This window comes from Silene latifolia, chromosome 3 (genome assembly GCF_048544455.1).
Source record: "Silene latifolia isolate original U9 population chromosome 3, ASM4854445v1, whole genome shotgun sequence".
NCBI classification, from domain to species: Eukaryota; Viridiplantae; Streptophyta; class Magnoliopsida; order Caryophyllales; family Caryophyllaceae; genus Silene; species Silene latifolia.
Genome location: NC_133528.1, coordinates 25,889,049 through 25,916,246, shown reverse-complemented (window position 1 = coordinate 25,916,246; position 27,198 = coordinate 25,889,049). Strand labels below are relative to the sequence as shown.

At 39.9% G+C, this 27,198-nt stretch overlaps 2 protein-coding genes and 1 pseudogene across 3 annotated transcripts; 2 read left to right on the top strand and 1 right to left on the bottom strand.

The window, feature by feature from the left end:
- Window positions 1-1,595: 1,595 nt before the first annotated feature.
- LOC141647429 (peptide chain release factor PrfB2, chloroplastic) lies at window positions 1,596-16,079 on the top strand. Its single transcript, XM_074455606.1, has 7 exons — window positions 1,596-2,152; window positions 4,194-4,406; window positions 4,934-5,035; window positions 13,689-13,826; window positions 14,547-14,851; window positions 15,007-15,160; window positions 15,549-16,079. Exons 1-7 carry the CDS (start codon window positions 1,706-1,708, stop codon window positions 15,687-15,689), a joined length of 1,500 nt encoding a protein of 499 aa, XP_074311707.1. The 5' UTR covers window positions 1,596-1,705; the 3' UTR covers window positions 15,690-16,079.
- Window positions 16,080-16,213: 134 nt separating this feature from the next.
- On the bottom strand, window positions 16,214-17,875 carry LOC141647430 (F-box protein PP2-B11-like; annotated as a pseudogene).
- An 888-nt stretch (window positions 17,876-18,763) lies between these two features.
- LOC141647428 (putative serine/threonine-protein kinase PBL25) lies at window positions 18,764-25,517 on the top strand. Of its 2 annotated transcripts, none has more exons than XM_074455605.1 (6): window positions 18,764-19,323; window positions 20,825-21,083; window positions 21,978-22,096; window positions 22,389-22,578; window positions 22,997-23,388; window positions 23,977-25,517. In XM_074455605.1, the coding sequence occupies exons 2-6, from the start codon at window positions 20,951-20,953 to the stop codon at window positions 24,997-24,999; spliced, it is 1,857 nt and encodes a 618-aa protein (XP_074311706.1). In that variant the 5' UTR covers window positions 18,764-19,323; window positions 20,825-20,950; the 3' UTR covers window positions 25,000-25,517. The 2 variants fall into 2 exon arrangements, with proteins under 2 accessions (XP_074311706.1, XP_074311705.1); XM_074455604.1 differs by having other exon boundaries at window positions 19,219-19,323; window positions 20,946-21,083.
- The last annotated feature ends 1,681 nt before the right edge of the window (window positions 25,518-27,198 follow it).

The following is a 27,198-nucleotide window of genomic DNA, read 5'->3' as shown; positions in this document are numbered from 1 at the left end:
AACTACTCAAGTATTGTTCATAAAATGTAACTTATAAAAAAATGGTCACATTTTCTCAAAAACTGGTCACATTTGGCCCGTCGCAAATATAAACAGTGTTTGTGATGGAATAGTACCCGTCACGGGGAGAATTTGCGATCATGGTGTGTATATTCTTCCACTCATCCTGTCATTTTGAGTTGTCCACCTTTAGAGTTTTGTACATTGCTCCGTTTTTTCGTGAAGATGTACTCGAGATTCTACTCCGTGTATTATAACTAGTTAAAGTTAATCTTGTTTCGGAACTTGCCGCTTTATTGCAATTTAAATCTTCTCTATTTTTTTTTCTCTCCATTTCCTCTCTATTACACTTATACTTTAGTATATTTTTCTCTCCAATTATTAAAATACTCTCTCCCGTCCCGATTATTTATTTGGCTTTGATTTTTAACATAAAAACCAAGGAAATAAGCAAACAAATGACCAAAACGAAGGAACTAGGAAAAATTACTTTTGTGAACTAATTAGAACCATTAGATCGATACACCAGGTAAGGGATGGGGATTTTCTCCCTTTGTTGTGAACGGTAAAATACCAAACCAAACTAACGTGGTTCTGCCCAGAAAAAACAAAGCGTCTTGCTTGTGACGGGCTAATCCCGTCTCAAGATGAAGACCTATCACAAAAAAGGAGAGGGGACAAGGTAGGACTAGGGATGGCAATGGGTAGTGTCTGGGTAGGGTCCGCCTAGACCCGGACCCGAGATTTTCCCTTTGGATCCGTACCCGACCCAGACCCGCAAGGGTCTAAAATTTGAGGACCCATACCCGGACCCTATGGGTAAGGGTAGGGTCTGGGTCTACCCGTAGATCCGAGTTTCAGCCACTTTAGTAACGGGATTAACAGCTATGGGGTCTATAATATTAAAAAAAAATTCATACTACTTTAACATTATGAATTTATTAATCTCTATTGTACACTACCAAATCCAATATACATACCAAAGAGATTAAGAAAGACAAAGAAGACCTAAATTAATTTTACATCCAAATACATGTGAAAGAAACAAACTCGGAACCCAAAAATTAATACCGTACTTGATAGCCATCTCCATCTGACCATCGCTGACTGTCGTTAATGGTGGTTGTCGGTCGCCGCCTATTAGAGAGGTGGTTGCCAGTTGCGTATCAGTGCTGTGGTGGTGGTTTTCTTGTGTCACTGGTGGAGTGGTAGTATTGTCAGAAGAGTTTGGTTGAGTTTTATCACTTTATGGGATGAGGGAAGAGAAAGAGACTTTAGTTGGGTTTCTACGGTCTGCCAGTATGAATTCAGAAGTTGTGATTTTGATTTTTTTTTTTTTTATAATAAAGGGTCTAAGGGTCGGGTATGGGTCTCATAACTTAGACCCAGACCCGAAATATTTTCTTAAGACCTATACCCGACCCATATTCATTGGGTCTGAAAAAATGAGACCCATACCCGACCCATTAGGGTCCGACCCTCAGGGTCTGGGCCGGATCCCCGACCCACTGCCATCCCTAGGTAGGACACTCCCATGTGCTTCCCCACTCACCTCTTATGAGTATTTTATAAGAGGAAATGATCGCCGTCTTCAATGAGATTTTGTGAAGAAAAAAAGACGGTCGCAAAACCCTCTAAAACCAACCATAAACCCCAGTTTCATCTTCAACTGTTGGTTGCTTCTTCTCTCCGCTAGTAGAGCGACATGTATCTAGCTCGAAGATCATCAAGATTATCATCTCTAATCAACCCTAATTTCAATCTACACATTCTTTCTTACCATTCCCACCCCTCAAACCCTAACAACCCTCCTTCAAACCTTCGTCAATCATCTCATTTCAGCTCCCAAGATTCAATTTCTAATCTTAATTATTCAAATTCATCCCCAATTTTTTCTGGGTATCCAATAAATTTGCCCAAAAATGCGAAATCTTCATCTGGGTATTTTCAAAAAGTCGCATTTTGTAATGGGTTTCGTTTATTTAGCTCTCAAACTGGTGTAGCTGTTGAAGAGCCTTCAACTTCTGATGGATTAACTGTTGATAGAATATTGGATAAAAATTGGAGTATACTTGATGAGAGTGAGAATGATTGGAAGAGTCATGCTTCTGCAATTGCTCAATCTATACAGTTGATTAAAAGACGGTTGAAGGTAAAGTTTTTGATTTGTTGTGTTGTTTTATTTGTTTAGTTACTAGTGTTTGATTTGGTTGAATATGTATTCGGGTTGTTTCGGATGTTTTTGGTAGTAATTTTATATGCAATGTTTGTTATAATTGGATGATATTTCGAATGCAATAGAATACATTTAATTGAGCTTTATGCAGGCAGGATTAAATGTAAGTTGAGGTTTTATGTAGATAATGCAGGGTGGATTCGATGTAAGTTGAGGTTTTGTAAATGTCGCGGTGATATTGCAATCACGTAAGTTGAGGTTTTATGTAGATACCATCACTTGAGTGTGAGTGATATCGTTTAGGATGGGGTATTTGTTATGGGAGTTATGAAGTTTAAAATAAGAAGGAATGGAGGAAATGGTGGTAGCGTAGGGTGGAAATAAGGAAGATAGCGTAATAGTTAGTAACCACCCCATAGGGCAGTGCATTAGCCTCATGGGAATTATAGTTCCGCGTCTATCCCTTTTTCCACTCTTACTACTACCACTTAGCTTACCGCCACTTTTTTCCTCTTTCCTTTGTTGTGAGTTCTAATACCTATGTAGTAGCAATTAACCTCTTTCCCAGCAAAGTCTTAGGCCTTGTTTGGATAGGAAAAAAGGAGGGAAAGGGAGGGGAGGGGGAAGGAGGGAAGAGAAAGGAAGGGGAGGGGAGGGAGAATGGAGGAGGTGATTTTCCCTCCAAATCTTGCCTATGTTGGTTGGGAAATAATTTGCCTTGTAGGAGGGAAATGGAGGGATCTATTTCCCCGCCCCTTCAAATCCCTCTACCTTCATTTTGCTAACCAAACAATGGATTTCTCATCCTTCCAATTTCCTCCCCTAACGGCCCTAAGGGCGTGTTTGGATAATAAAGGAGGAGGAGAAAGGGAGGGGGAATGGTAAAGTGAGCTTTCCTTCCAGATCTATTTACTATGTTGGAGGGATTTTAATTAGCCTTGTAGCAGAGAAGTTGGATGGCCTCCAAAACGCCCCAACTCCATTTTGCTAACCAAACAAACAAAACTATCCCTCATTTTCCCTCCAAATCTTTCCATCCAAACAAAGCTTAAATCAATTAATAATTATTAAAAACTTCATGTCTAATTAATTATCTCTTTAACTACTATAATTGTTTGGCCTTCATTTCATTGTAGTGCTCATCACAAACTACCAAGTATTGTACCTATGACACTTGCGTTTGGCCTTTGGAACTAGAAGTTATAGACCTAACTAGATATTTATGTTTATATACTCAAGGAATGAAATGATTTGTGGTTGTTAACATGGTGCGTGTTGCGGGCTTACACTAAGCGAACGGAAATTTTTATGATAGCAAATTGACTAAATTTGAGAATAAAATTATATGGCTCATGAAGTGTTTGCTTTCTTCATACCGCCGAGTAACATACCTTCAATTAATAATTGGTGAATGCAATTCTCAACATAATTTTGATTACAGATTATCTAAGCCTCTTTGTATTTTTAACTTAGGGAAATGTTGTGTACATGAGATGCCCTTACCCTTCCATAAGCGGGAGCCCTTGAGGCAATGGTATAATCGTATTGTTGGAGTTGATAAATTTTACGGAGTATTATGCATATGAACTTATGATAGATTACATTTAGGTTCTTTAATATGAAATCAGAACCATTTTTGGAGACAACAGATGGACTTGTGAATACCCATGATGGACTTGTGAGTTGTGATTGGTTATCCGTTTTCCGATAGTTTTAAGAGAGAGAAAGATAAGAAGGCATGAAGAGATGAGATTGACAGAGTGGGAAATGGATTACATAAACAATTCAAGGTTATATTCTGGAATCCTGAAGATAAACCAAAACAATACCTACTAGTTTGATTTGTCACTCAAGCTTTATAACGGTGTTAGTGTTTGGCATCAAGGAGTAAAAATGCTTGAAGGGTTAATTAGATGTCCTTATCAACGTAATAGAGCATTAGTATATAGCAGCTTCATTTTTAGTGTAGCCTCCCTTGATCTAATCTCTTATGTGATTTCTGTTGTATGTGTTTCAGTGGGAACAAATGTTGGTCTGCTTGGATTTGTTGACAGCTGAAGTAAATAAACCGGATCTTTGGGATGATCCCGATCATGCTGGAAAAGTTAGTCGTGAACAGGGTTCACTTTTGGGCAAAGTAAAAGAGGTACTGTCTTTTGAACAGGAGTTATGTGAGCATATCGACATGCTGAAGCTTGCTCGAGAAGAGAATGATTCAGAGTTGGAATCGGTGCGCACTCACTTTTTCTAGGCATGTACTCAGACTTGCATGCATCTATATGCTGTACCTATACTCTTATTCCATTAGAAAGCCAAGATAAAAGTTATGTGATCGTGATTGTGATCGTGATTGTTGTATTTAGCATGTATATGACTCTCTTAGTCTCTTAGGCTCAATACAAAGTTTTTTTTGAAAGCTTTATACATCTTTTCAAGCAGTTTTTCCATACATATATATTTGAGATTATTGTATTTCTAGATATCGCGGAAATGTTTTTTTTACTTCTAACAAGGCTCTTTGTGGCTTTTCACGTCACATTCTTCTTCACCATACTATTGTTTCTTGTTTCCTTATCAAAGATTTGGTGATAGGAAAGAGTGTACCATGTCCTTCCCCTTTCTTTCTTTTATTCTTTCTTTATTTACATTTTACGTTTTTGTAGGGTTTTCTTCATCACCTTCTCTGTTTTTGACATTCGTTTATAGGAACACCTTGGCATTTTTACAGATCTCATCTGTCTATATATGTTTTTGTAGGAATCGATGAACGCTCTATCTAGAATTAGAAGAGATCTGAAGGAAAAAGAACTTGAAGCTATGTTAGCTGGAGAACATGATTCTTGCTCTTGTTTCATTGAGGTTAGTACTTAGTACACGACTATTTCCCAGATTACCTCCTACTTCTACTTGATATAGGTGACAACGTGAAACCGTCACAAAATGCAAATGAATAGTGCAAGTGGGGGGAAATGGATACCCCCACTTGCCTACCCACTTGCATTTTGTGAGAGGGCCACTATCCGTCTTCAGCTTGTGACGGATAGTGGCCGTCTTCAATGAGACGGACTGTAGGCAAAATCTGCCACTAAGTTTTTGATTAATGATTTAACATTGATCATTCATTAAATGGTGAACAATTTGCCTTCTATATGAGTAGCAGTACCTCTCTCTATTTCTTGTCCGCTCTCTATTTTTTTTCCATGGAAGTTTTTCCCTGCAATTACTTTTAATATCGGCTTATAATCTTTGGAAGCTATAAAGACAGGTGTTTTTCCTTATTTACTTGTAGCTATCCTTAAATTTGTTTAACGAAAGATCAGCGCCAAGGTCCTTGTTCATAAAAGACTGTAAAGATAAGATGACAGTTTTGCAACTGCTAGAGGGTGAACCGGTGAATTACAGTTGGTCATTGAAACAAAGATGCTATTATGGCATATTTATGTACTGCTAGTGACCTCGACATTACTGCTAGCGGCAAGTTTAGGCTCTGGCTCTTCTATTATTATTGTTATTGTTATTGTTATGATTATGATTATGATTATGATTATGATTATGATTATGATTATGATTATGATTATGATTATGATTATGTGGGGTGGGGGTGGATTTATAGCTTTGCTTTGTTATTGGTTACAAGCAGTTGTTTGGGAAGATGTTTAGGCTGATAAATCTGTATGTGAACTGTCTTATCTGACGCATATAGCATGAGAATGCAGAAATGGCTATTTTATGCAGGGTTGTATATGTTAGACTGTTGGTGACTAGGTCTGCAAATCTGTCTTTAGAACATGATTGAGGGATGTGAACTTTCAGATCAGATTGAATTATTGAATTCAATCTGCTTAAAAAATAAGATACGTGGATGTCCTGTTGGAATTTTTTAATCATGGAAAGTTAAGCAGCTTGGTGGATGAGATTGGTGTCTGGAAATAACATTTTTATTGTTGTTGTTGATGCGCGCCGCTCTCATTAAAAGAAAAAAATAAAAGTTTACATGAAATTGGTGGGAAGCCGAGAGACAATCTGGGCCCTCACACCCTTAGCAACAGCAAAGCTAAGTCTAATAAAAGTATAAGCGGCCACCCGAGCCCCCGCATCCTAAAATACGGAGAATTTCTGGATCCGTTTGAGCAAAACAACAGCATCCGAACCCAGCTCCCCTAGTGAAGAGAAAGAAGGGAAGAAAACCATAACCAGTTGCCGCACATAAATCCCCGTACTTAGAACACTTACGCTGATCAGCATCAGCGACAACCCGACCGGGCACAAACTCCATCATCCGAGTCTGAGTCAAAGGAGAAGACCATGTCAAATCGACGCACACATCACGCCCTCGGTCCCAGGAATAAAGCAACAAATCCGCAGGACGAAGGGAGCCACCATGTCCGTCAACCAAACCGATATCGACCTCCTTACCTGTAGAAATACCAGACCGATAACAGATGTCAAATAAGGTATCGCGAACGAGGTTGTGCCGATGCTTAACACCCATAGTATCAGTACAAGAAACATCATGGTCCCCATAAACATCATCAGCAAAAACCCGAGAGCAAGCAGGGCAAGGCCTAGATACCGTAAATAACGGAACACCCAGTCGATACCCAAGCACACTACGATAAGTCCTCCCGTTCATAGTCTGAACCCAGAGATAGGAACCGCACGCAACCAGTCGAAGGAGTGAGCGCCCTTGCTGAGACTTCCACAAAGCAAGCTGACGCGGTGTCAAAGTAAAAACAGACTCTGAAACAGCAACAACCGTCGCGAAATATATGTCTGCCAATTTCTTCATGAGTTTGGGGGCAGCAATTTCACTAGGGTTACGTAAGATAGCAGAACCTGAAGTCTCAGAAAACAACCGTACCGCATCGTCGAAAGTAGGGCCAGCATCTACAATACTAGATGGCCGTAGGAGCTTAGCATGCAAATTAGCAGACTGCAAACGGGAAGCAAGAAAAGCATAATGTAAAACATCTCCCGCCGCATAAACATCCCAATGCCAATCCCCAAAACCTGTACGCGGTGACAATATGTTCCAAGCTGGAACGAAGAGCAGCATCAAAAGGGAGATGGACCGAACCAAAGCTGGAACGAAGAGCAGCATCAAAAGGGAGATGGACCGAACCAAACACTGGTGGAGCAAGTACGAAGTGAGAAATAGAGCTTAGAAATACCAGTACAAGCTCTAAGCTCTAAGCAGAAACAACTCACATTCCGGGTCCTGAATCCTCGCAACCAAGTCCATACGCTCAATAGTCTTAGTCACTCTCTTCGCCACAATCTCACTGCTAAAAATAGGACAAGTAATGACAGGTCCACCCAAAACAGAGACACCACGCAAGGGCCGAGCAATAGAAGGGGGAAAATCCTGGGGAGCAGACTCTGAGGGTCCTCAAGAGGCCAAAAGACCTTAGTCTTGGAGACATTAAGATGCAGTCCAAAACGAGGGTCATCCGCCATAATCAAATCCAAAACCTTCCCCACCTCCAATGTATCCCCAACGATGGTGCCATCATCCAAGTACCACGTGGCGTGCATAGTGAGATCAAAAGAGTTCCGGATTTTGCACACTAAGGGACGCAAAACCAAAACAAAAAGCAAAGGGCCCAAAGGATCACCACCATGCTGGACACCCTGACAAGACCACAATCAATGCTCTCCATAAAAAAGACGGACAAGCTGAAATAACAAAACTCCACCCAACGGGAAAGAACCGGGCAATAACGACGGACTTCCTGAAGCATGGTCGCACGATCAACAAGGTTGAAAGCATTCTAGAAATCAACCAGCAACATAGAAAGTCCCACCTCAGCACCACGAGCCTCAATGAGCCGATTCAAGGCATGCAAGATAGCTTCTCCTCCACCAAAGACCCACGCCAAACTGAAGACCAGCAAAATAAGAGGACAAAGAATGACCAACCATAAAAGCACAAACCTTAGAGACAAGCCGTCTCCAGATAGTGCCAACAACAATAGGACGGACACCACCGCCCGGTTTAACAAGCGGCGTGAGAGGGGCGCTGGCAATGTACTCACCCACATCAAGAGGACACCGGCCCTCAAGAAAAAGATTAACCACCCTAGTACTAGAAGTGATCAAATCATCAGAGATAGCCACAACAACGCCACTCAAACAGTCCATCAGGTGCTGGGCGCGAAAACCATCCCTCCCACAAGAAGTACCGCGTGGGAAGCTCCGAATCATATCCAAAACCACCGTCGAAGAGGCAACAAGAGGATGATGATCCCCAGACAAAAGAGGCAATGTAGGAGGCGGGGAGACATGATGCTTCTCACGCAAGGCCACAAGAGTGGCATCGGAGTAGGGGGCGACTCCAGAGAAAGAAAGCACCCGAACATCAGCAATATAGTGACCATCACAAATCTTCCTCCGACATTGACGGAGGTTAAGCTCACTCAAATCCAGATCCTTCTCCACATTAAACAAAGAAGGACCCTCATCCAAACACTCCTGCAACAGCTGCAAAACATCCCCCCAAAGGTATCCCCCAAGCGAGGATAGCCTTGGCAATACTCTCCTCCTGACGCTGGCGCCGAATAACAGTGCTACACTCAAGATTACTCCGAGGAGCGAAAGTTTTAAGCAGACAAAGTGGTAAAACAAGCAAACGAATCCAGCGGGAGAGATCACTAGGGGAACCAGCCACATCATCCAGGGCTCCTTTCGAAGCCCAAGCAAACCCAAGACGACACTTGAGAGGAATAAATTTCACGATACGAAGGCCCAACGACAATAAACGATCAAGCGAAGATATATAGACCACTGAACAAGCTCAACACTATCATCAGAAGAAACCGAAGTAGAAGGAGCCAAAGGTCTCGGAATACCATAAATATGAAAGCTATATAGGCCATCAACACACTCCGGAGGCGACTATGTCGACATCTAGCGCGAGTGGTACGGGTTTTAAAGCACACCCCCACACACCAGAGCCCCATCCGCTTCAAAGTACTCTCGGCGTTAGAGAAAACAGTTAGACTATCAACAAGAGTTTGACTCGTAAGCTCTAAAGCACCCTCATGACAATGCCGGTCCTGAAAATGTTTCTGCCATGCAGCCTTAGTAAGGCCTTTACCAAACCCATCCGGACACGGTGTTGCGGGTGCCTAGTGCCGTTGGGGTTTTGGTAGCTAGTGGTGGTGGTTGATCATCACCGGAGTGGGTGGTGTTTAGTGGTCACCTTCGCTGCCTTTTCTTTAGGTTGTGGTTGTTTGCGGTGGGTGTTGCCTTTGACTGCTTGTGCGGTTGCCTTCAGGGTAGTTTTGGTTCGTGTGGTTGCTTGGTGGCTATAGCAGTTTTTGTGTAGGTTTGGTGTGGGGTTGCTTTCTTTCTTCATGCCTGAACTTTACGGTTTCATTGTTCTTTTTCGAGTCTTCATGCGTGTTCGGATGGTTTTGATAAAGGCCTTACTAAGGCTGCATGACAAACATTTTCAGGACCGACATTGTCATGATGGTGCTTTAGAACATACGCGTCAAACTCTTCTTGATAGTCGGACTGTTTTCTCTAATGCCGAGAGTACTTTTAAGCAGATGGGGCTCTGGTTGTGTGGGGTGTGCTTTAAAACCCGTACCACCCACTCTAGATGTCGGCATAGTCGGGGTGATATTGAGGCACCTCCTGAGTGTGTTAATGGCCTCTACAGCTTTCATATTTACGGTATTCCGAGACCTTTGGCTCCTCCTTCGGTTTCTTCATCTGATGATGGTGTTGGGCTTGTTCAGTGGTCTATATCTTCGCTTGATCGTTTGTTGTCGTTCGGCCTTCGCACCGTGAAATCTATTCCTTCTAAGTGTCGTCTTGGGTTTGCTCGGGCTTTGAAAGGAGCCCTGGATGATGTGGCTGGTTCCCCTAGTGATCTCTCCCGCTGGATTCGTTTGCTTGTTTTACCACTTTGTCTGCTTAAGACTTTCGCTACTTGGAATAATCTTGAGTGTAGCACTGTTATTCGGCGCAGGTTTTGCAGCTGGGTACCTTTGGGGGGATGTTTTGCAGCTGTTGCAGGAGTGTTTGGATGAGGGTCCTTCTTTGTTTAATGTGGAGAAGGTTTTGGATTTGAGTGAGCTTAACCTCCGCCAATGTCGGCGGAAGATTTGTGATGGTCACTATATTGCCGCTGTTCAGGTGCTTTCTTCCTCTCTTCCTCTGGGGTTGCCTCTACTTTGATGCCACCCTTGTGACCTTGCGAGAGAAGCATCCTGTTGCCCTACCTCCTTCGTTGCCTCCTTTGTCTCGAGATCATCATCCTCTGGTTGCCTCTTCGACAGTGGTTTTGGATATGGTTCGGAGCTTCCCACGTGGTACTTCTTGTGGGAGGGATGAGTTTCGTGCCCAGCATCATCTTATCTTATGGACTGTTTAAGTGACGCTGCTTTGGCTATCTCTGATGATTTAATCACTTCTATTATTAGGGTGGTTAATCTTTTTCTTGAGGGCCGGTGTCCTCTAGCTCTGGGTGAGTACATTGTCAGCGCCCCTCTCACGCCCCTCTCACGCCGCTTGTTAAACCGGGCGGTGGTGTCCGTCCTATTGCTTGCTGTTGGCACTATCTGGAGATGGTTTGTCTCTAAAGTTGGTGCTTTTATGGTTGGTCCTTCCTCTTATTTTGCTGGTCTTCTTGGGGCGGGTGTGTCCGGTGGAGGAGAAGCTATCTTGCATGCCTTGAATCGGCTCATTCAGGCTCGTGGTGCTGAGGTGGGACTTTCTATGCTGCCGGTCGATTTCCAGAATGTTTTCAACCTTGTTGATCGTGCGACCATGCTTCAGGAAGTCCGCCGTCGTTGCTAGGTTCTTTCCCGTTGGATGGAGTTTTGTTATTTCAGCCCCGCCCGTCTTTTTTATGGGGAGCAATATGTTCAGCAGGGTGATCCTTTGGGCCCTTTGCTTTTCGCTTTGGTTTTGCATCCCTTTGTGTGCAAAATTCGGCACTCTTTTGACCTCACTATGCAGGCGTGGTACTTGGATGATGGCACCATCGTTGGGGATACATTTGAGGTGGGGAGAGTTTTGGATTTGATTATGGCGGATGACCCTCGTTTTGGACTGCATCTTAATGTCTCGAAGACTGAGGTCTTTTGGTCTGTTGAGTATCCTCATAGTCGACTCCCCGGGGTTTTCCCCCTTCTATTGCTCAGGCGTGGTGTTTCTGTTTTGGGTGGACCTGTCAGTACTTGTCCTATTTTTGGCAGTGAGATTGTGGCGAAGAGAGTGACTAAGACCATTGAGCTTATGGACTTGGTCGCGAGGATTGAAGACCCGCAATGTGAGTTGCTTATGCTTAGAGCTTGTACTGGTATTTCTAAGCTCTATTTCTCTCTCGTACTTGCTCCCCCAGTGTTTTTGGTTCGGTCCATCTCCCTTTCGATGTTGCTCTTCTTTCCCGCTTGAAACGTATTGTCACCGCGTCTGGTCCTGGTTTTGGGGATTGGCAATGGCGCCTTGCTACGTTCCCTTTTCACCTGGGTGGTCTTGGTGTTTATGCGGCGGGAGATGTTTTACATTATGCTTTTCTTGCTTCCCGTTTGCAGTTTGCTGATTTGCAGGCTAAGCTCCTATGGCCTTTTGGTATTGTAGATGCTGACCCTACTTTCGACGATGCTGCCCGGGTGTTTTCTGAGACTACATGTTCTGCTATCTTACGTAAACCTAGTGAAATTGCTGCCTCAAACTTATGAAGAAATTGACACACATATATTTCGCCACGGTTGTTGCTGACTTGCTGCTTCAGAGTCTGTTTTCTCTTTGACACCTCGTCAGCTTGTTTTGTGGAAGTCTCAGCAGGGTGCCACCCACTTATGTGATTGGTTGCGTGCGGTTCTTATATGTGGGTTGGGTCAGACTATGAACGGGAGGACTTACTGTAGTGTGCTTGGGTATCGACTAGTTGTTCCGTTATTCACGGTATTTAGGCCTTGTTCTGCTTGCTCTCGGGTTTTTGTTGATTATGTTTACGGGGACCACGCTGTTTCTTGTATTGGTACCGTGAGTGTTAAGCATCGGCACAACCTCGTTCGTGACACCTTATTCGACATCTGCTATCGGTCTGGTATTTTTACGGGTAAGGAGGTCGATATCGGTTTGTTGACGGACATGGTGGCTCCCTTCGTCCTGCGGATCTGCTGCTATATTCCTGGGACAGAGGGCGTGATGTGTGCGTCGATTTGACAGGGTCTTCTCCTTTGACTCAAACTGCGATGCTGGATTTTGTGCTCGGTCGGGTTGTCACTGATGCTGCTCAGCGTAAGTGTGCTAAGTATGGGGATTTATGCGCGACAGCTGGTTATAGTTTCCTACCCTTCTCTTTCTCTTTACTTGGGGAGCTGAGTTCGGATGCTGTTGTCTTGCTCAAGCGGATCCAGAAATTCTCGGTATCTCAGGATGCGGGGCTCTGGTGGCCGCTTATATTTTCACTAGACTTAGCTTTGCTGTTGCTAAGGGTGTGGGAGCCTAGATTGTCTCTCGGCCTCCCACCAATTTCATGTAATCTGATATTTTTCTCTTAATGAAAGCTGCGCGCATCCTTCCATAAAAAAAAAAAAAAAAAAAAAAAACAACATATTTATTATTATTATATTTATTAATTATTATTATTATTTATAATATTTATATTATACTTATCATATTTGTTTTTTATTTGTTATTATTAATATATAATATTATTTAATATACTATAATATTATTTAATATACTATATTATTATTATTATTATTATTATTATTATTATTATGATGATGATGATGATGATCATCAGCAGATCAGTTCAGTTCAGTTTCATTAAGTTCAGTTCAGTTCAGACAATATCAGTCCAAAAGAACAAGGTCTAAGTTTAGAATTTTTTTTGAGCCTTCAAAAAAAAAAATTCACAAGTAAAAAGTTATTTATAGATAATAAAATTGAAACAAATTGAAAAAAAATACCCTATCAAACATATACTCTATTTGTAGAGAATGAAAAGATAAATTCTGGTGGAACTTTTATACTTGTAGAATTTTAATTATACTTGTTTTAAGATTGAAATAACTAAAATTTTAATGTACCAATCAAATAAGGGCATTTTGACTTGCCTAATGGATAATGGCTGTTTGTGGCGGACGACTGCCAGGCTGCCACGCGGCAGTGAGAAGAAGGGCAACAAATCGCTGGTTGTCAGATAATCGAAATATGCTAACCATCAACTTTATTTTCATTTCTTGTTTATTTCTTTGTTTTTGGTAGCTTGGCTGGTCATGAAAGTCTTGATAAAGATGGTCTAAGCCAAATTAAAATACCTTCAACATAGGAAAGATGTAAAGGGAAAACTCCCTTGCTCCATTATCCCTCCCCTTTACTTCCCTACCTTTTTTTTTACCACAAATGGTCAATGTCCAAACAAGGGAAACCGCCTTTACCTCTAGATCTCTTTGTCCAAACAAGGCACTAATCTTTTCAAAACAAAAACTATATTTTCTAAGTTCTAAAAACACATTAATTAGTTTCTTTTGATTTTATATAGGTTCAAGCTGGAGCCGGTGGCACAGAGAGTAATGATTGGGCTTCCATAGTCATGCAAATGTACAAGTCTTGGGCCCAACGACGTGGCTATCGAGTTAGTGTGGTGGATGAAATGCCTGGTGATGTAGCGGGGATCAAGGTATAATTTCTTATCGTCTCTACATTGGTCTTTCTCTACAGTAATCTTTAACAAAGTTTAGCCCCACAGATATTTCGTGGAATAGAAAGACACGGAGAAGGGAAATAATCGTTAACAAAGATTACTCCCTCCATCTCATTTATATTGTCCTAATGGCCCTTTTGGAATAGAAAGACATGGAGAAGGGAAATGATTTTCTATATATATATATAGTACTCCGTAATATAACAAAGTAGAATTTCCCATGCTAGCCCTACTTAAATCACATACTCAAGTGAGAAGGGAATGGCAAGGAGTAATGTGATACTCTGAAATTCTGAATGAAGGGGGTAATTATGATATCTTATCATTATTTCTTGAATCTAGCCTCTAGTCAAAGGGGACATTATAAGTATAATGGTGAGAGATTACATGACATCAACACACACTGGTTTAGTATTAGATATATATTCTTGAGTTTTCGGAGTTTTAGACGCGGTATTTGAAAAACTTTCCTAAGCTTAGTGGTGGATGTAGACATATATGATTTCACTCACATCGGATTTAATGACGTTGCTTGGCAATATGTTCAATCTAAATAAATCCAATTCACTAGTTTGTATAAAGGGTTTGTAATACCTTTTGGGAGGGGGCAATCGACAAATGCCATCGCTTTTATTCAATCAAAGAAACTGTTCTTCATAGCATAATATTCAGATTTTGATTGGTTTGGACTTTTAGCGGGCCACAATAAAGGTGGACGGTGAATATGCCTTTGGATATGCAAAAGCTGAAGTAGGAGTTCACCGTCTGGTGCGTTTATCACCATTTGACAGTGCAAAGAAGAGACATACATCATTTGCCGCTGTAGCCGTTATTCCTATCCTGAAAGACGTATCATCACGTGTGCAAATCAAAGAATCGGATCTCCGCATTGACCGATTTCGTTCTGGTGGAGCTGGTGGTCAGTCAGTCAACACTACAGATAGTGCTGTGAGAATAACTCATATTCCCACTGGGATTGTTGCTACTTGTCAAAATGAAAGGTTTGTAAGCTCTGTTATTGTCATACTTCTTGCTCCGTCAATCCAGATATATCCTATGAGATTTTAGATTTAGGTTGTAAAAAGAGTATGGTGTTTAATTTGACTGCCATTTCTGTTCATAAACTAAAAAGTCAACAATGTTTAATAAATTTCAGATCACAACATCAAAACAAGGCAACAGCAATGTCAGTTCTGCAGTCTCGGATAGATCAACTTGAGATGGCGCGCCAAGCTCAGATGAATGCTCATCATACAGAATCACTAACTGACATCAGTTGGGGAGCCCAAATCAGAAACTATGTGCTTCATGTATGTGCTAAATAACTGTTCCTTTTCCCTTTAAATTACTCGCTTTCCCTCATTTATATCGTCCATTCGTCCCACTTTGAGTTGACTAGAGTTTATTTTTAATTTAGTCTTGAAACACCACCGTTAACCATTGATTGACTTTACACGTAAAGATGTCACATTAGTCATCCATTATGTCGATGGATAGTATTAGTAGTTAACATATTTTAGTAGACCTAGAAACGGGACCAATTATTTTGCGTTAACCAAAAGGGAAATTGTGACAACATAAATCCTTAAGAAAAGGAAAGTCCTGAGAATTGTGTAAGCAAAAAGCCAAAGCAGCTAACAATGTCTGAGCTATACTATAATACTCCGTAGTTAACTGTAATGGACAATGACATTGCAGCCTTATCGAATGGTGAAAGACACTCGCACAAACTATGAGACATCAGATCCTGATTCCGTTCTTGATGGCGATCTTGATGCATTCATTATCAGCTTTTTATCGTTTTCCTTGGATAAAGATGAAAACGAACGGGCGAGATAGAGACGTACATGCTTAAATCCTGAGACGTGGTGAAATGTCGACATCTGCAGCTCAGCGAGTTGCTGTCCTTCATAAGGGAACACACACTATCCAAGAGTCAAGCAGATTGTTTCTTGATTGGCGATTTTGTAACTCGATGTCTCAGCATTTGCACAAGTTATTAAAGTTGCATTAGCTGATTTTTGATAAATTGTTCTCCATTTACAAGAAAAATAGAGTAATACAATATGAAATGAGACTGTAGTAGGCGCAAGGTGGTTTTATACAGCGGGATTTTTATTTTTTATTTTTATCTATTTCATTTGACTCTGGAGGCCTGAAAGATCAGATGTACCGATGTACGGATATCAAGCTCAATACGAATGGGTGATACAAACACATTGTCCTCCTGCATGATCTACAAATACGTAGCATACTACAGTTCGAGCCGCCCGTCTTTTCTCTCCCTTTGGAGCAATTCACCAAGCTCAAACCTTTGGCATCAAATGAACCTCGGGCTCTGATATAGCGAAAACAAAACAAATGCTACTTGCTTGAACGGAAATGAAAAAAAAAAAACCAAAATCAATTAAGTATCAAACTACAAACAAGTACTTGACACAAAAAACAGGAACACCACGGTAGCTTTTGAAAGCTCTCGACTCTAGTTTACATCAAAACCACTTTAGGCCTAACCTCAATTCCTTCAACAATCAACCCCCTCTTCCAGTTCCCAGCCACCTCCCTGACCGACATCTCGATTTCCCCATCTTCGGCCACCTGTGTAAACAAATCTCCGATCTCCACCTCGAGCCACCCGTCTCCTCTCTCCCTCGGGAGCATTTCAGTAGGCGGTGGGGCCTCAAGTATAGGAGGCTGAAACCCGCTTAAGAGAATCCTACGCCTTGGTGCAGATTGGTGCCGCTGGTCCTCATATTGCAAATATACTTTTCTGGTTTCTGATTTGCCTCCAGGTCCTCGGGAGCATTTCAGTAGGCGGTGGGGCCTCAAGTATTTTAACTGTAACTTCTGCTGGGGAATAGAAGCCGTATGCTGCTTCTGCCATTCTGAAGACGAGGTAAGCAGCGTAAGTTGTATCTGGAGAGAGTATAGATGCTTTCATTTTCCCCCTAATTTCGAGCCAGGAAACAGAATTTAGCTCCGCTACTTCAGGAAACCTGTTCAGAGTTTTGAAATCGACTCTCAGTTACGGCAGTGGCAAGCACAGAGAGGGTCGAAAACATAATGAAAAATCAGAAAAAAATAGTGTGGATGAGTGAAAACCTTGATTCGGGTAAAGAATGGAATGACCAATATCGCGGCGTATCACCCCATGAAATGGCCAGCTCCCTGGCAGATATAGTGAAGCACTTTTTACCACTCGATTTATCTAGAAAGAAACTCTGTTGACGACAAAAACAATCTCATTATAAGTTATAACCTCAGCATAATGGTAGAAGCACACAACTCTTTACAAACCTAACCAATGATTAACAAAAGAACACATGCCAAAGGCTCAAACTTGCACCAAGACTAAAAATTTACAAGACTCACACCTGATTATTTTAAATAATGTTAAAAAGAAAGTGGGTTTGTGCCGTTGTGAGACGTCAGTACGTCACAAGCTTGTGACCTACAACAACCAAGACTTGGTGGGAAAAAAATTGCTTGATAAATGCAAAAAAATTAAAAATAAAATAAAAACGTAAAGAAATGATTGAGAGGCTAACGGGAGAAAAACGTAAAAAAAATGACGGGAAAAATAGAAATACAAAACTTACCAGAGTAGAACCATCGAGGAGAAGGGGATGATCAGCAAGATGAAAATAGACGTCCCTCAAAGAAACCGAATCCAAGATCGACAACCCGGCATGACCATCCTCGGATCGAGATAAAATCTGTCGGTAATCAGACGGCAGGAAATGATACCATACATCATCAGAATAAGCTGCAGACTTGAACAGTTTCGACACTGCTGCAAGACGGCACGCATCCCGAGGTGCCGTGAATGATATCGCCGAGGCTATGCATCCTTCTGGTAACATGTTGAAGTAATCAACGCCGCGCATTTTTTTACTGCCATCTTCTTCTATTTCTTCTTCATATCCACCTCTTTTACATGCCATTTTTACTGTGTTTTTCTAACTGTAGTGGAGTTGTTGGAGGTGGGGAGTGAGGAAAGTATGGTGGCAGGGTGAGAGTTTATACACGTAAGAAGCGGTGTCAGAGGATCCGGATGACGTACTGATGATTCAAATAATCTAAAGGTTATGTGCTGCCCGCTTAAGCGGCAAAGCTTCGATTTCATAACTTTCGCATTATTCAATTACGGAGTACTACCTCCCTTGTGAGACTTAATTTTAGTCCAAATTAATTCAGGTGATGTTTAGCCAATCTTTAAAAGTGTTTTTTTTAACTGAAAAAGTAGTAGTTAGGCCAAACACTCTAAATTATGGAGTTTTTCAAAAGTAAAAGTAGGTATTTTCTACTTCTACTTTTCACATAAAGTGTTAAAACAAGTTTTTTTTTCCCTCCAGAAGACCATTACTTCTTTATATCGATTGGTCTTGTTTCAAACAGATTATTTTGGTTTGAAATAATAAAATGAGATTTTGTAACCATTTTGCAGTTAAATGTGACTACTATTGAAAAACAAGTTATCATAAGCTGTAACACTGATTGTATCATTGTGTTTACATTTCACCATAAAATGGTCACATATGACGAAAAGTGACCGTCTGAAACAAGAATTTGTGTCTTTACCGTTCTCGTTGTAACTCCACTTTTTATCTTCTCTACTTGACCAAACTTATACTCCGTAGAGGTCTTAATTTGTGCTATAATTTGTTAGAACGTTTTACACAAGTAATATAGTTAACAAAAAAACAAAGTGAAAAAATAGGATAAAAGTAAATAGGCCAAACATATTGATTTTTTTAAGAAACTACTTTTACAAATTTTAGGCTAAACAACTTTAACTTTTTCAAGAAGTAGTTTCTTAAAAAACTCATTCTAAAACGTAAAAACACTTTCACATAAACTTGACCAAACAACACCTCAGTTTAGTTAAATCCAGCTTAATTCAACTTACTTTCGACTTTAGTTCAGCTCATTTCAACTCAATTCGGTTAAGTTCCATCCAATCCAAAGAACATGGGCCTAAGACCGTCTTAAACTCGTCACCCTCCGTATTAACGTACTAAGCAACAGTAAGTATTTCCACCCCGTTTAACATGACAACAATTCCATTCCGTAAACGACTTAACCTAATCTGATACATGATGAACAAGCAACTCCCATGGCGAATAACTGGTTGTTCCCTTTGTAATTGCTGAAATAAGGCTTACTGGATGAAGTGATGAAGACGTTAGCTTTTGTCTGTCATTTTGAAGGCATTTTCATAATGCACAGGAGATGTTCGACGAAATGACTGAACTATTCTCAGTTCATCACAAACCTGTGGACTAATAATTGACACTAATGATGCGAGGATTCAAGTGAAAACTGAGTCGTTTACGAAGTTACATTATGCGTTACTTGAAAGCCTACCAATTCAGCATGGAGCCATTACAATATTTTACATGGTTGACATGAATTGCATCAAACAGGCTATTCAAATGTATACTTATTCCATGATTTTACCAGATGAACTACTGTGAGTATTCTTGCTCTATCTTAGATTTTTCCGAACTTCTCTATATATTGTGCAATTTCATGATGAGTATTTCACTTCATAGTATAGTTCATTTTGGCAAATAGAGGAAACCTTAGAAAGTTCATATGAATTATGGTTTTCGGTTTTATGATGTTGGACGTCATGAGAGTTTGACATCTGCAAAGTTCATATGAATTAGGTCACTCGGTTTTATAGGTAATCGGTAAAGCCCTTTAAACCTGGATGCCTTTTCAATGTATATATCCATGCCCAAGTAGATTATTTTTATTTTTATTTTCGTGTCAAAAGAGGTGCAAGGCCACTACAATGTAGGGGGATAGGGATTCGAACCGGTGACCTATTGTCACGATACCTTAGTCTTAACCACTAGGCTAAGACCTCTTCTATTGCCAAGTAGATTATTCATTATTAAGGTTGCATTATCACTTTATCAGTGCCCTATTCGACCAGCAAAATTTTATAGGCGTCGATTATAACAATGCATTATCCTACCAAATGATTGGACTTCAAATAAAAATGATAAATTTCACGCAAGAATCTCAAGTTTTCCTTCTCTTCTAAAAGTAATCCCAAATTTGCAAATTTGTTAATTTTTTCTTAAGTATTTAAATTTTGAACACAAACTGTTAAATTTTGATATAATACTACTACACATTTTGAAGATTTTTTTTACATGCTATGTAATCTGATTTTGACCCTTAAAATTCCAAGGTTATTCGTGTCATGTTCTGATATTTTAGATTAGAAGTAAAAGAAATTTATTATACCAGTATCAATTTATATTTTTGACATTCAGGATGATAAAGCATTTAATAAAATATGAAAATTGCCGAGAACTTGACGTTTATATTATCGGACCATTTTGGAGAAAGATGATCTAAGACTTGGGATTATTTGAGAATAATTTAATTTTGAGAATTTTTTCCCTGGAAAAATACGTATATTTGGTAGTATTATTTATGTATATATTTTCCAATAAAAATAAACAAAGCACCTAATTGGTGGGAAAAGAGTGGGAGGGATGTAAGACAAAAGTACCAGAAATTTAAATTCCAACGGTTTGCCTCAATCATGATACAATATATTATTACAAAAAATTAGAATGAAGACAGAACAACTAGGTAGAGAAAGAATGAGGCGTGCATCCATGTCTTATTAACTCAGAACCAACCACCATATTCCTGATTTTTCTGAGGATCATCTCTTGATAACTTTTCAACCCAAATTAAACACTTTTCTTCTCATTCCAATTTTAGGGTTCTTTTCACCTCAATTTTCTTTTGTCAATGCTTGTCTTCCCTTGTCATTTGACTCCGATCTCTTGAATTGAAGGGGTCCAAAGGACCTTCACCCACATTGTCTTTTGATCATTTATTATAATTCGCAAATTGCGAATAATTTCTTAATTGAATTTGACTTTTCTCCCCTGTATCTTTGATGGGTCTTTGTGATTTGATTTTTTGGTGATGTTGGTTATAAGAAAGGTGAGGTCTTGGAGGTGTTTTTCAGCTTTTGGATCAATATAGATTGTTGGATTCTCCAAATTTTGTTTTGAGATAGGAGATAAAAGCATCATCAAATTCGGTAATTGTGGTGATCAGGGGATATGAGTTGCTTACCGTGTTTTCAAAATGACGAAGATGACGATGAAGGGACTGATAATCAGCCAGCTCCCGCCAATAAAGAGACTCAAGCTCAGACCGACGCTGCCAAAGAAGCTGCTGCTGCTTCTTCTAATGGTACCCCTTTTGAGACTTTTAGTTTGTCATATGTCACCTAAATGATGATCAAATTAATCTGTTTATTTTCATCTTCAACTGCATAAAATTCCAATTCGTTTTAATGATTTTAGCTGTTTTTCGCCCAAATTGTTTTTCTTTTTTCTTTGGCTAGGGGTATTGTTCGGGATGATATAATGGAAAGAAAACTATAGATATTTGTTGCATGAATAAAAATCTCATAAAAATGACTTAGCTTGTATTTCAATTCCAATGTGTTAACATTTAAGAAAAGGAATATTTTCAATATGGTCCTCTGAAATTTGAGATGATTTCAATTTGTTATCCGAGTTTTATAATACTTTTTGGTTTTTAGTTCGTTATATGATAAATATATGTCGCTTTATATTAATATAAGATTATAGCTAAACCGGTTCATGCTTTAGAATCGCTTTAGGCGCCATGGCAAATGGTATAGGCCTTGAGGAGAGTCTGGGCAGCAAGTGTTCCTAGATAAGTGTTTTTTTTTTTTGAAATAAGACAAGTATTCTTTTGATGAACTCTTAGGCTTATATATCCCTTCAAAAGAGAATCTCAGCTATTCTGATGGACATAAATTTTTTACGGGATGCCGTATCACGTGTCCGTATCCGTTTCAGTAAGCTAGTAATGTACAAAAGCGTCTCTTGAACTTAGAAGGCATTTGAACACGCATGGCCGCGAATGAGAGTGATTTTTCTGTATTGTTAAAATTAAGTGTGTCAAAATTTTAACCTAAATTTCAGGTGAACAAATGTATAATTTTTCTGTATCTGTATTTTAACCTAAATTTCAAACAATTGTATAATTTGATTGACTGATTATAATCTGATCTCATTACTGTCAATATAGTTGGTGACATAAATCTTTCTGCAGCAAAAACGTTTAACTTTCGAGAGCTGGCTATGGCAACAAAGAATTTCCGACAAGAATGCCTGATTGGGGAAGGTGGATTCGGACGAGTGTTCAAGGGGACGTTTCAGTCCACTGGTCAGGTTGGTATAAGATAAGACTAACTTTGTCCCTCAAGACTGCTGAATTTAAGCACCCAGAAAATGTCGCTATGTTATTCTTAAGCTTTCCATCTATACTCTACTCTCAGTCTCAGATACAAAAATAATTCTTATAACATTATTAGGGTTTCAGTCCTGACTTTGCATAGCCTGAGCTTCGTACTCGCTCCTCAGAACTGCATTAAAGTCGGTTTAAGTCATTCCATATCCCAAATTTCAGATTATATCTTACTGATAACTGACTTTAGATACTGCCTACTGATGTTTGCTGAAGGTTGTTGCTGTGAAGCAGCTAGACAGGAATGGTATGCAAGGGAACAAGGAGTTCCTTGTCGAGATCATGATGCTTAGTCTTCTTCAACATCCCAATTTGGTCAGTCTCATCGGCTACTGCGCTGATGGTGACCAGAGGCTTCTTGTGTATGAATTCCTGGAAATGGGAAATCTAGAAAATCATTTGTTTGGTAAGTTCACTTTCCAGAATTTCCACTCTGTTCATAATAATATAGATTCTGCAGATGTTAATTAGTTAACCTTTCAAAGCTGACTTAACCACAAATTAGACCCAAACAGACCCAACCGCTTGAGCTGAACCAAAACCTCCCGACACGCAAATGACCTGATTTGAGACGACTTGAAACAACCCAAAATGCCTGGACCTTTATAATTACGACCCAAAAAGGACTCGATGAAACCAAATCCTAATTATGGAGCCAAAAGAAACTGTCTAGTACCCAAGTAAACCAAACCCAAATTGTCCGACTCTAGTGCCTCTTTGCCATTTTGTAAGTAATGTGGTCTTAGGCATTGTACATATGACCTGGGTTCAAAAGCCATCCTGAGTCATTCTTGGAGAAATGAGTTAACTCATTCGAAACACAGGTGATGATCCTGACAGGAAGACGATGGACTGGTACACAAGAATGAAGGTTGCTTCAGGAGCAGCCCAAGGTTTGGAATACTTGCATGACAAAGCCAATCCCCCAATCATATACCGCGATTTAAAGCCGTCAAACATCTTACTAGATGAAAATTATGAAGCAAAACTCTCAGACGTTGGTCTTGCCAAGCTTGGAGGAGGTGCAGGGCAGATGAATCCTGCCTCAAGAGTAATGGGAACTTATGGATACTCTGCACCTGAGTACTCGAGCAGTGGTGAGCTAACCCTCAAGTCCGACATTTACAGCTTTGGAGTCGTATTGCTTGAGCTTATCACTGGACGAAGAGTTATCGATACTACAAAACCAACCGACGACCAAAATCTAGTGACCTGGGTAAGCTTTGATGCTAATATACTGACAAATTTTATATAAACGGTCATTCTAGAGCCAGCTATCTAGTCAATTGGATTGTTTTTGAGTTGTGTCATGCTGTCAGGTTTTGAAGGGTCAAAATAACCATTTGAATAGAGTTCAATCGTTAATGTGTCAAGTCAAATGTTGTGCCGGTCTCAGTTAGGAGTTGGGACTACTCTTAGGTTACAATCGGCCATATTTCTATTTCTTTCAATTACGGGTTGGTAACATGTTTGGCTTAGAGTGGATTCAATTGGATTATTATTAGGACTAACATCAGTTGTTTGTCAATTGGGTCAGTCATTATCCTGTCGCAGGTCACTATGGGTAATTGAGTTGGTTTCACATGTCTTTAGATGGAATTTGTCGGTTTCCCGCCAACTCACATGAAATCGTCTTTCGTTTACCATTTTCTCGGGACTGTAAGATCAAGTTTCGGATCAGCTCTCTTGGGCTTAGTTTAATTTTGCCAGCTGCCTAGCTCTAATACAGCAACAGTTTAAACTAGACAAATTGCATAGGAACTAATATCCTGATCTCCTGTTTTGATGTTAATGCATATCTCAGGCACAACCAATCTTCAGGGAGCCAAAGAGATTCCCAGAATTGGCTGACCCACTTCTAAACAAAGAATTCCCGGTAATGGGTCTAAACCAGGCTGTTGGAATCTGTGCGATGTGTCTGCAAGAAGAAATCTCAGTTCGTCCATTGATAGGCGATGTTGTGGCAGCTCTTAGTTTCTTATCAGTACCTCAACCAATTACCACTCATGCTTCAGCACAAGCTAGCCCACCGCCACAGCAGACGATGCATTATGACGATGAGGCCAACCAGGATCGGTCTCACTCGGACAAAGATAACTCAGACCATGATGATAAAAACAGTGAAGATAGTGAGAGCGAGAGCGGCAGTGAGAATGAGAATGAGAATGAGAATGAGGATAGTAACAGAGAAAGCATTTCTGAGAAGCAAAATGAAGGTGAGACTATTGAAAATACAGGTCAGCATTCAGTTGGGGATGACAGTGAACAGAAGTTGGAAAGAAAAAGTAGTGTTGATTCTGAGGAAGAAAGTATTTATGATTCAGGGTCGGGTAGTGAAGATGGGAGTGAGAGTTATGGTGATGCTCAAACCACAGAGCTCGAAAACCCAGGGAAAGTCGAAGGTGAAGGTGAAGGCGAAGGCGAAGGCACAGATGAAAGTAACAACAAAGGTGATGCGGGAAATCTGTCTTCTAAGCGAACTGGGTCTCGTCGCAGAAAACCGGTAGTGACATTTAAGGAACCAAGTTTAAGTAGTAAAGGAAAAGGTAGTAAGAATGGAGCCGAGGAAGAAAGTTCTTCACAAAATCAGCCTGTTACCCTTGAAGAAAGGCAACAGAGTTCGAGTTCAGACAGCAGCAGCAGCAGCAGCGAATCTGAGGCTGAGAAGAGTTCCCCGAGACATGAACATGATGATTTGGGGATCCCTCCTCGTAGAAAGAAAGAACGCAGAAAAGCAAAAAGTAGCAGCATTGATGAGACTGAGCATCGAGTCTTTGATGATCTTCAGAAAGATGCTCCCAAGTTACGGCATCTTAAAACCAGGTGATCCAATAAGGGAGCCATCTCTGAAAAGATAGCAGCAAATCTCCTGGAACGAAGCCTTACTGGTATACCGACCCACATTCTCACTATTATTGGGTAATTTCATTAAATTAAACGGAGTATGAGTATCTGGTGGGACTCAAAGTAAGACATCCCATCTCGCCTCCAACCTCAACCAAGTCTTGGTTAGTGTAAGCAGTTTATCACCCTCTTCTCTCTCGATGCTCATTCTTGTAATTACATTTCTTACCGAGTTTCTTACCAAGCTTCTTCAACGTGTTAGATTATGTTATTTAGTCTACGCTACAAGTCTCGTATACGAGTGCATATCTAAGAGTCAGCCACAACAATTCTTATCAAATTTCGTTGTCTTGTTGAAAAGAAAGCGTCTTCTTTAAGATCCTGAGCATTGTTCAATGGCCATTTTTCTGTGAACAGTTGTATTTTAACGAACAAATCTAGGATTTCAATTGTCTCTTTTTCTTTCTTCGCTGATATAATATGGAGAAGGATTTATACTCCACGATCAATTCTTTATGTATTCCTTTTATAGGTGTTCGAGTCAATTCTATAACGTTTGCTTTTAACACGTCTTTACCTTGCAAATTTACCCAAGAGTCTTATAACATTAATAAGTGAGCATTAGAAAGTACGGAGTAATTAGTTAAGAGATACGGAGTAACATTTGTTTCATATTTTGGTTTGTGTGCAAAATACAAACCTAAATAATTCACCGCATGTGATTACTTGCGATAAGAAAAAAGTAATACAAAAAATTCACATCGTCGGAAAATAATCAAAGAAGGTAGAACTGCAAAATAAATAAGATGAATTAAGTATTCAACTTGCAATATAAGAACGGGAAAGGAAGGTATTTTAGAATACCTTATTTTGCATGTATATAATCTCACTCTCCCTCCATTCCATACCAATCTTTGAACCCTTGACCTATGACTGATTCACAACTATTGTATGAAGCCTCAGCCAACAGGACAAGGAAGGTTGGTGTCACCATGTGTCATACAAAAGCATAATAAACCCCATTGTCCTGTGTGGGATGTTACGCAGATTCTCATTTAAACGAGTATATCAGTTTTAAGCTTAAAACATGTTAAATAAGACATGTTAAATATTCCCAGTAACTTTTAAGGCGCATTTGATTAGCGCGTGCGTATGAGTTTGAAATCAGGAATCATACCCGGATGATATGGGTTTGGACTTGATTCCTCATACCTTGTGTTTGTTTCAATTTTGGGTGGAATGAGGTTGAACTTCATCAAATTTAAAAAAAAATCTAAAATATAACATTAAAAATAATTATTTTTGATATTGAAAAATCATGAAAATGAAGATTTGATCAAATAAATGTAAAAAAAATTCATTTAAAATGTTCCATATAAGTTTTTTTTTTATGGTTTATGGTTTTATTATTTGATAGTCATGGATATCAATCTCATACCCACCTCTCCTTGGTTATGAGAAACTCATACTTCATGGATTTGAGGTATGGATATGAAACATTTGAAACCCCTATTTTTGCCAAACAAACACCTAGTATGACTTTGGCTCATTCCAAACTCATATCTCATACCTTTATGAGTTGAAACAAACACCCCTTTATTATTTTTTTTTGTTCCGGCTCTCCTTAGACTTTATACATTATCCCTCCTAGTCACTCTCGACTCTACTTTTTCATTTCACTTTTTTTGTGGGGTTCTAGAAGAAAAAAAAAAGAAAAAAAATAATAATTTAACACACGTGAGCCATTTTTATTGGATGACATCTTCAAAAAGTTGTGGCAAGATGATTGTATGACCCTGTTTGGTAAACAACGGATTAATTTCAGCATAAACAGATTGTAAAAGCAGATTATAAATAACAGATTTTATCAGAAGATTTGACTAGTATATTATAATTAGCAGAATTAATTTGAGTGTTTGGTAATTGGCAGATTACGATTAGTAGATTGTTAGTTTTCTTTAGAGCTGGCAATAAATGACACGACACGAAAACACGACACGAACCCGACACGAAATTGACGGGTTAAGGTTGAGGCTTGACAACCCATTTATGTAATAAGGTTGACACGAACACGACACGAGATTTAATTAGGTCGGGTTTGGGTTGGAGAGTTTGTGACCCGTTTACATGTGACACGAACACGAACACGAATCCGACACGACCCGATCTGTTTGCCAGGTCT

Excerpts from the sequence above, each read along its gene's own strand:
- LOC141647428 (XM_074455604.1), top strand. Across the intron at positions 21,084-21,977 it reads TGCTGCTGCTTCTTCTAATG|CAAAAACGTTTAACTTTCGA; the intron begins GTACCCCTTTTG and ends ATCTTTCTGCAG. Across the intron at positions 22,097-22,388 it reads CGTTTCAGTCCACTGGTCAG|GTTGTTGCTGTGAAGCAGCT; the intron begins GTTGGTATAAGA and ends TGTTTGCTGAAG.
- LOC141647429 (XM_074455606.1), top strand. The coding sequence starts at position 1,706 with ATGTATCTAGCTCGAAGATCATCAAGATTATCATCTCTAATCAACCCT. Across the intron at positions 2,153-4,193 it reads TGATTAAAAGACGGTTGAAG|TGGGAACAAATGTTGGTCTG; the intron begins GTAAAGTTTTTG and ends TATGTGTTTCAG. Across the intron at positions 15,161-15,548 it reads TCAGAAACTATGTGCTTCAT|CCTTATCGAATGGTGAAAGA; the intron begins GTATGTGCTAAA and ends ATGACATTGCAG.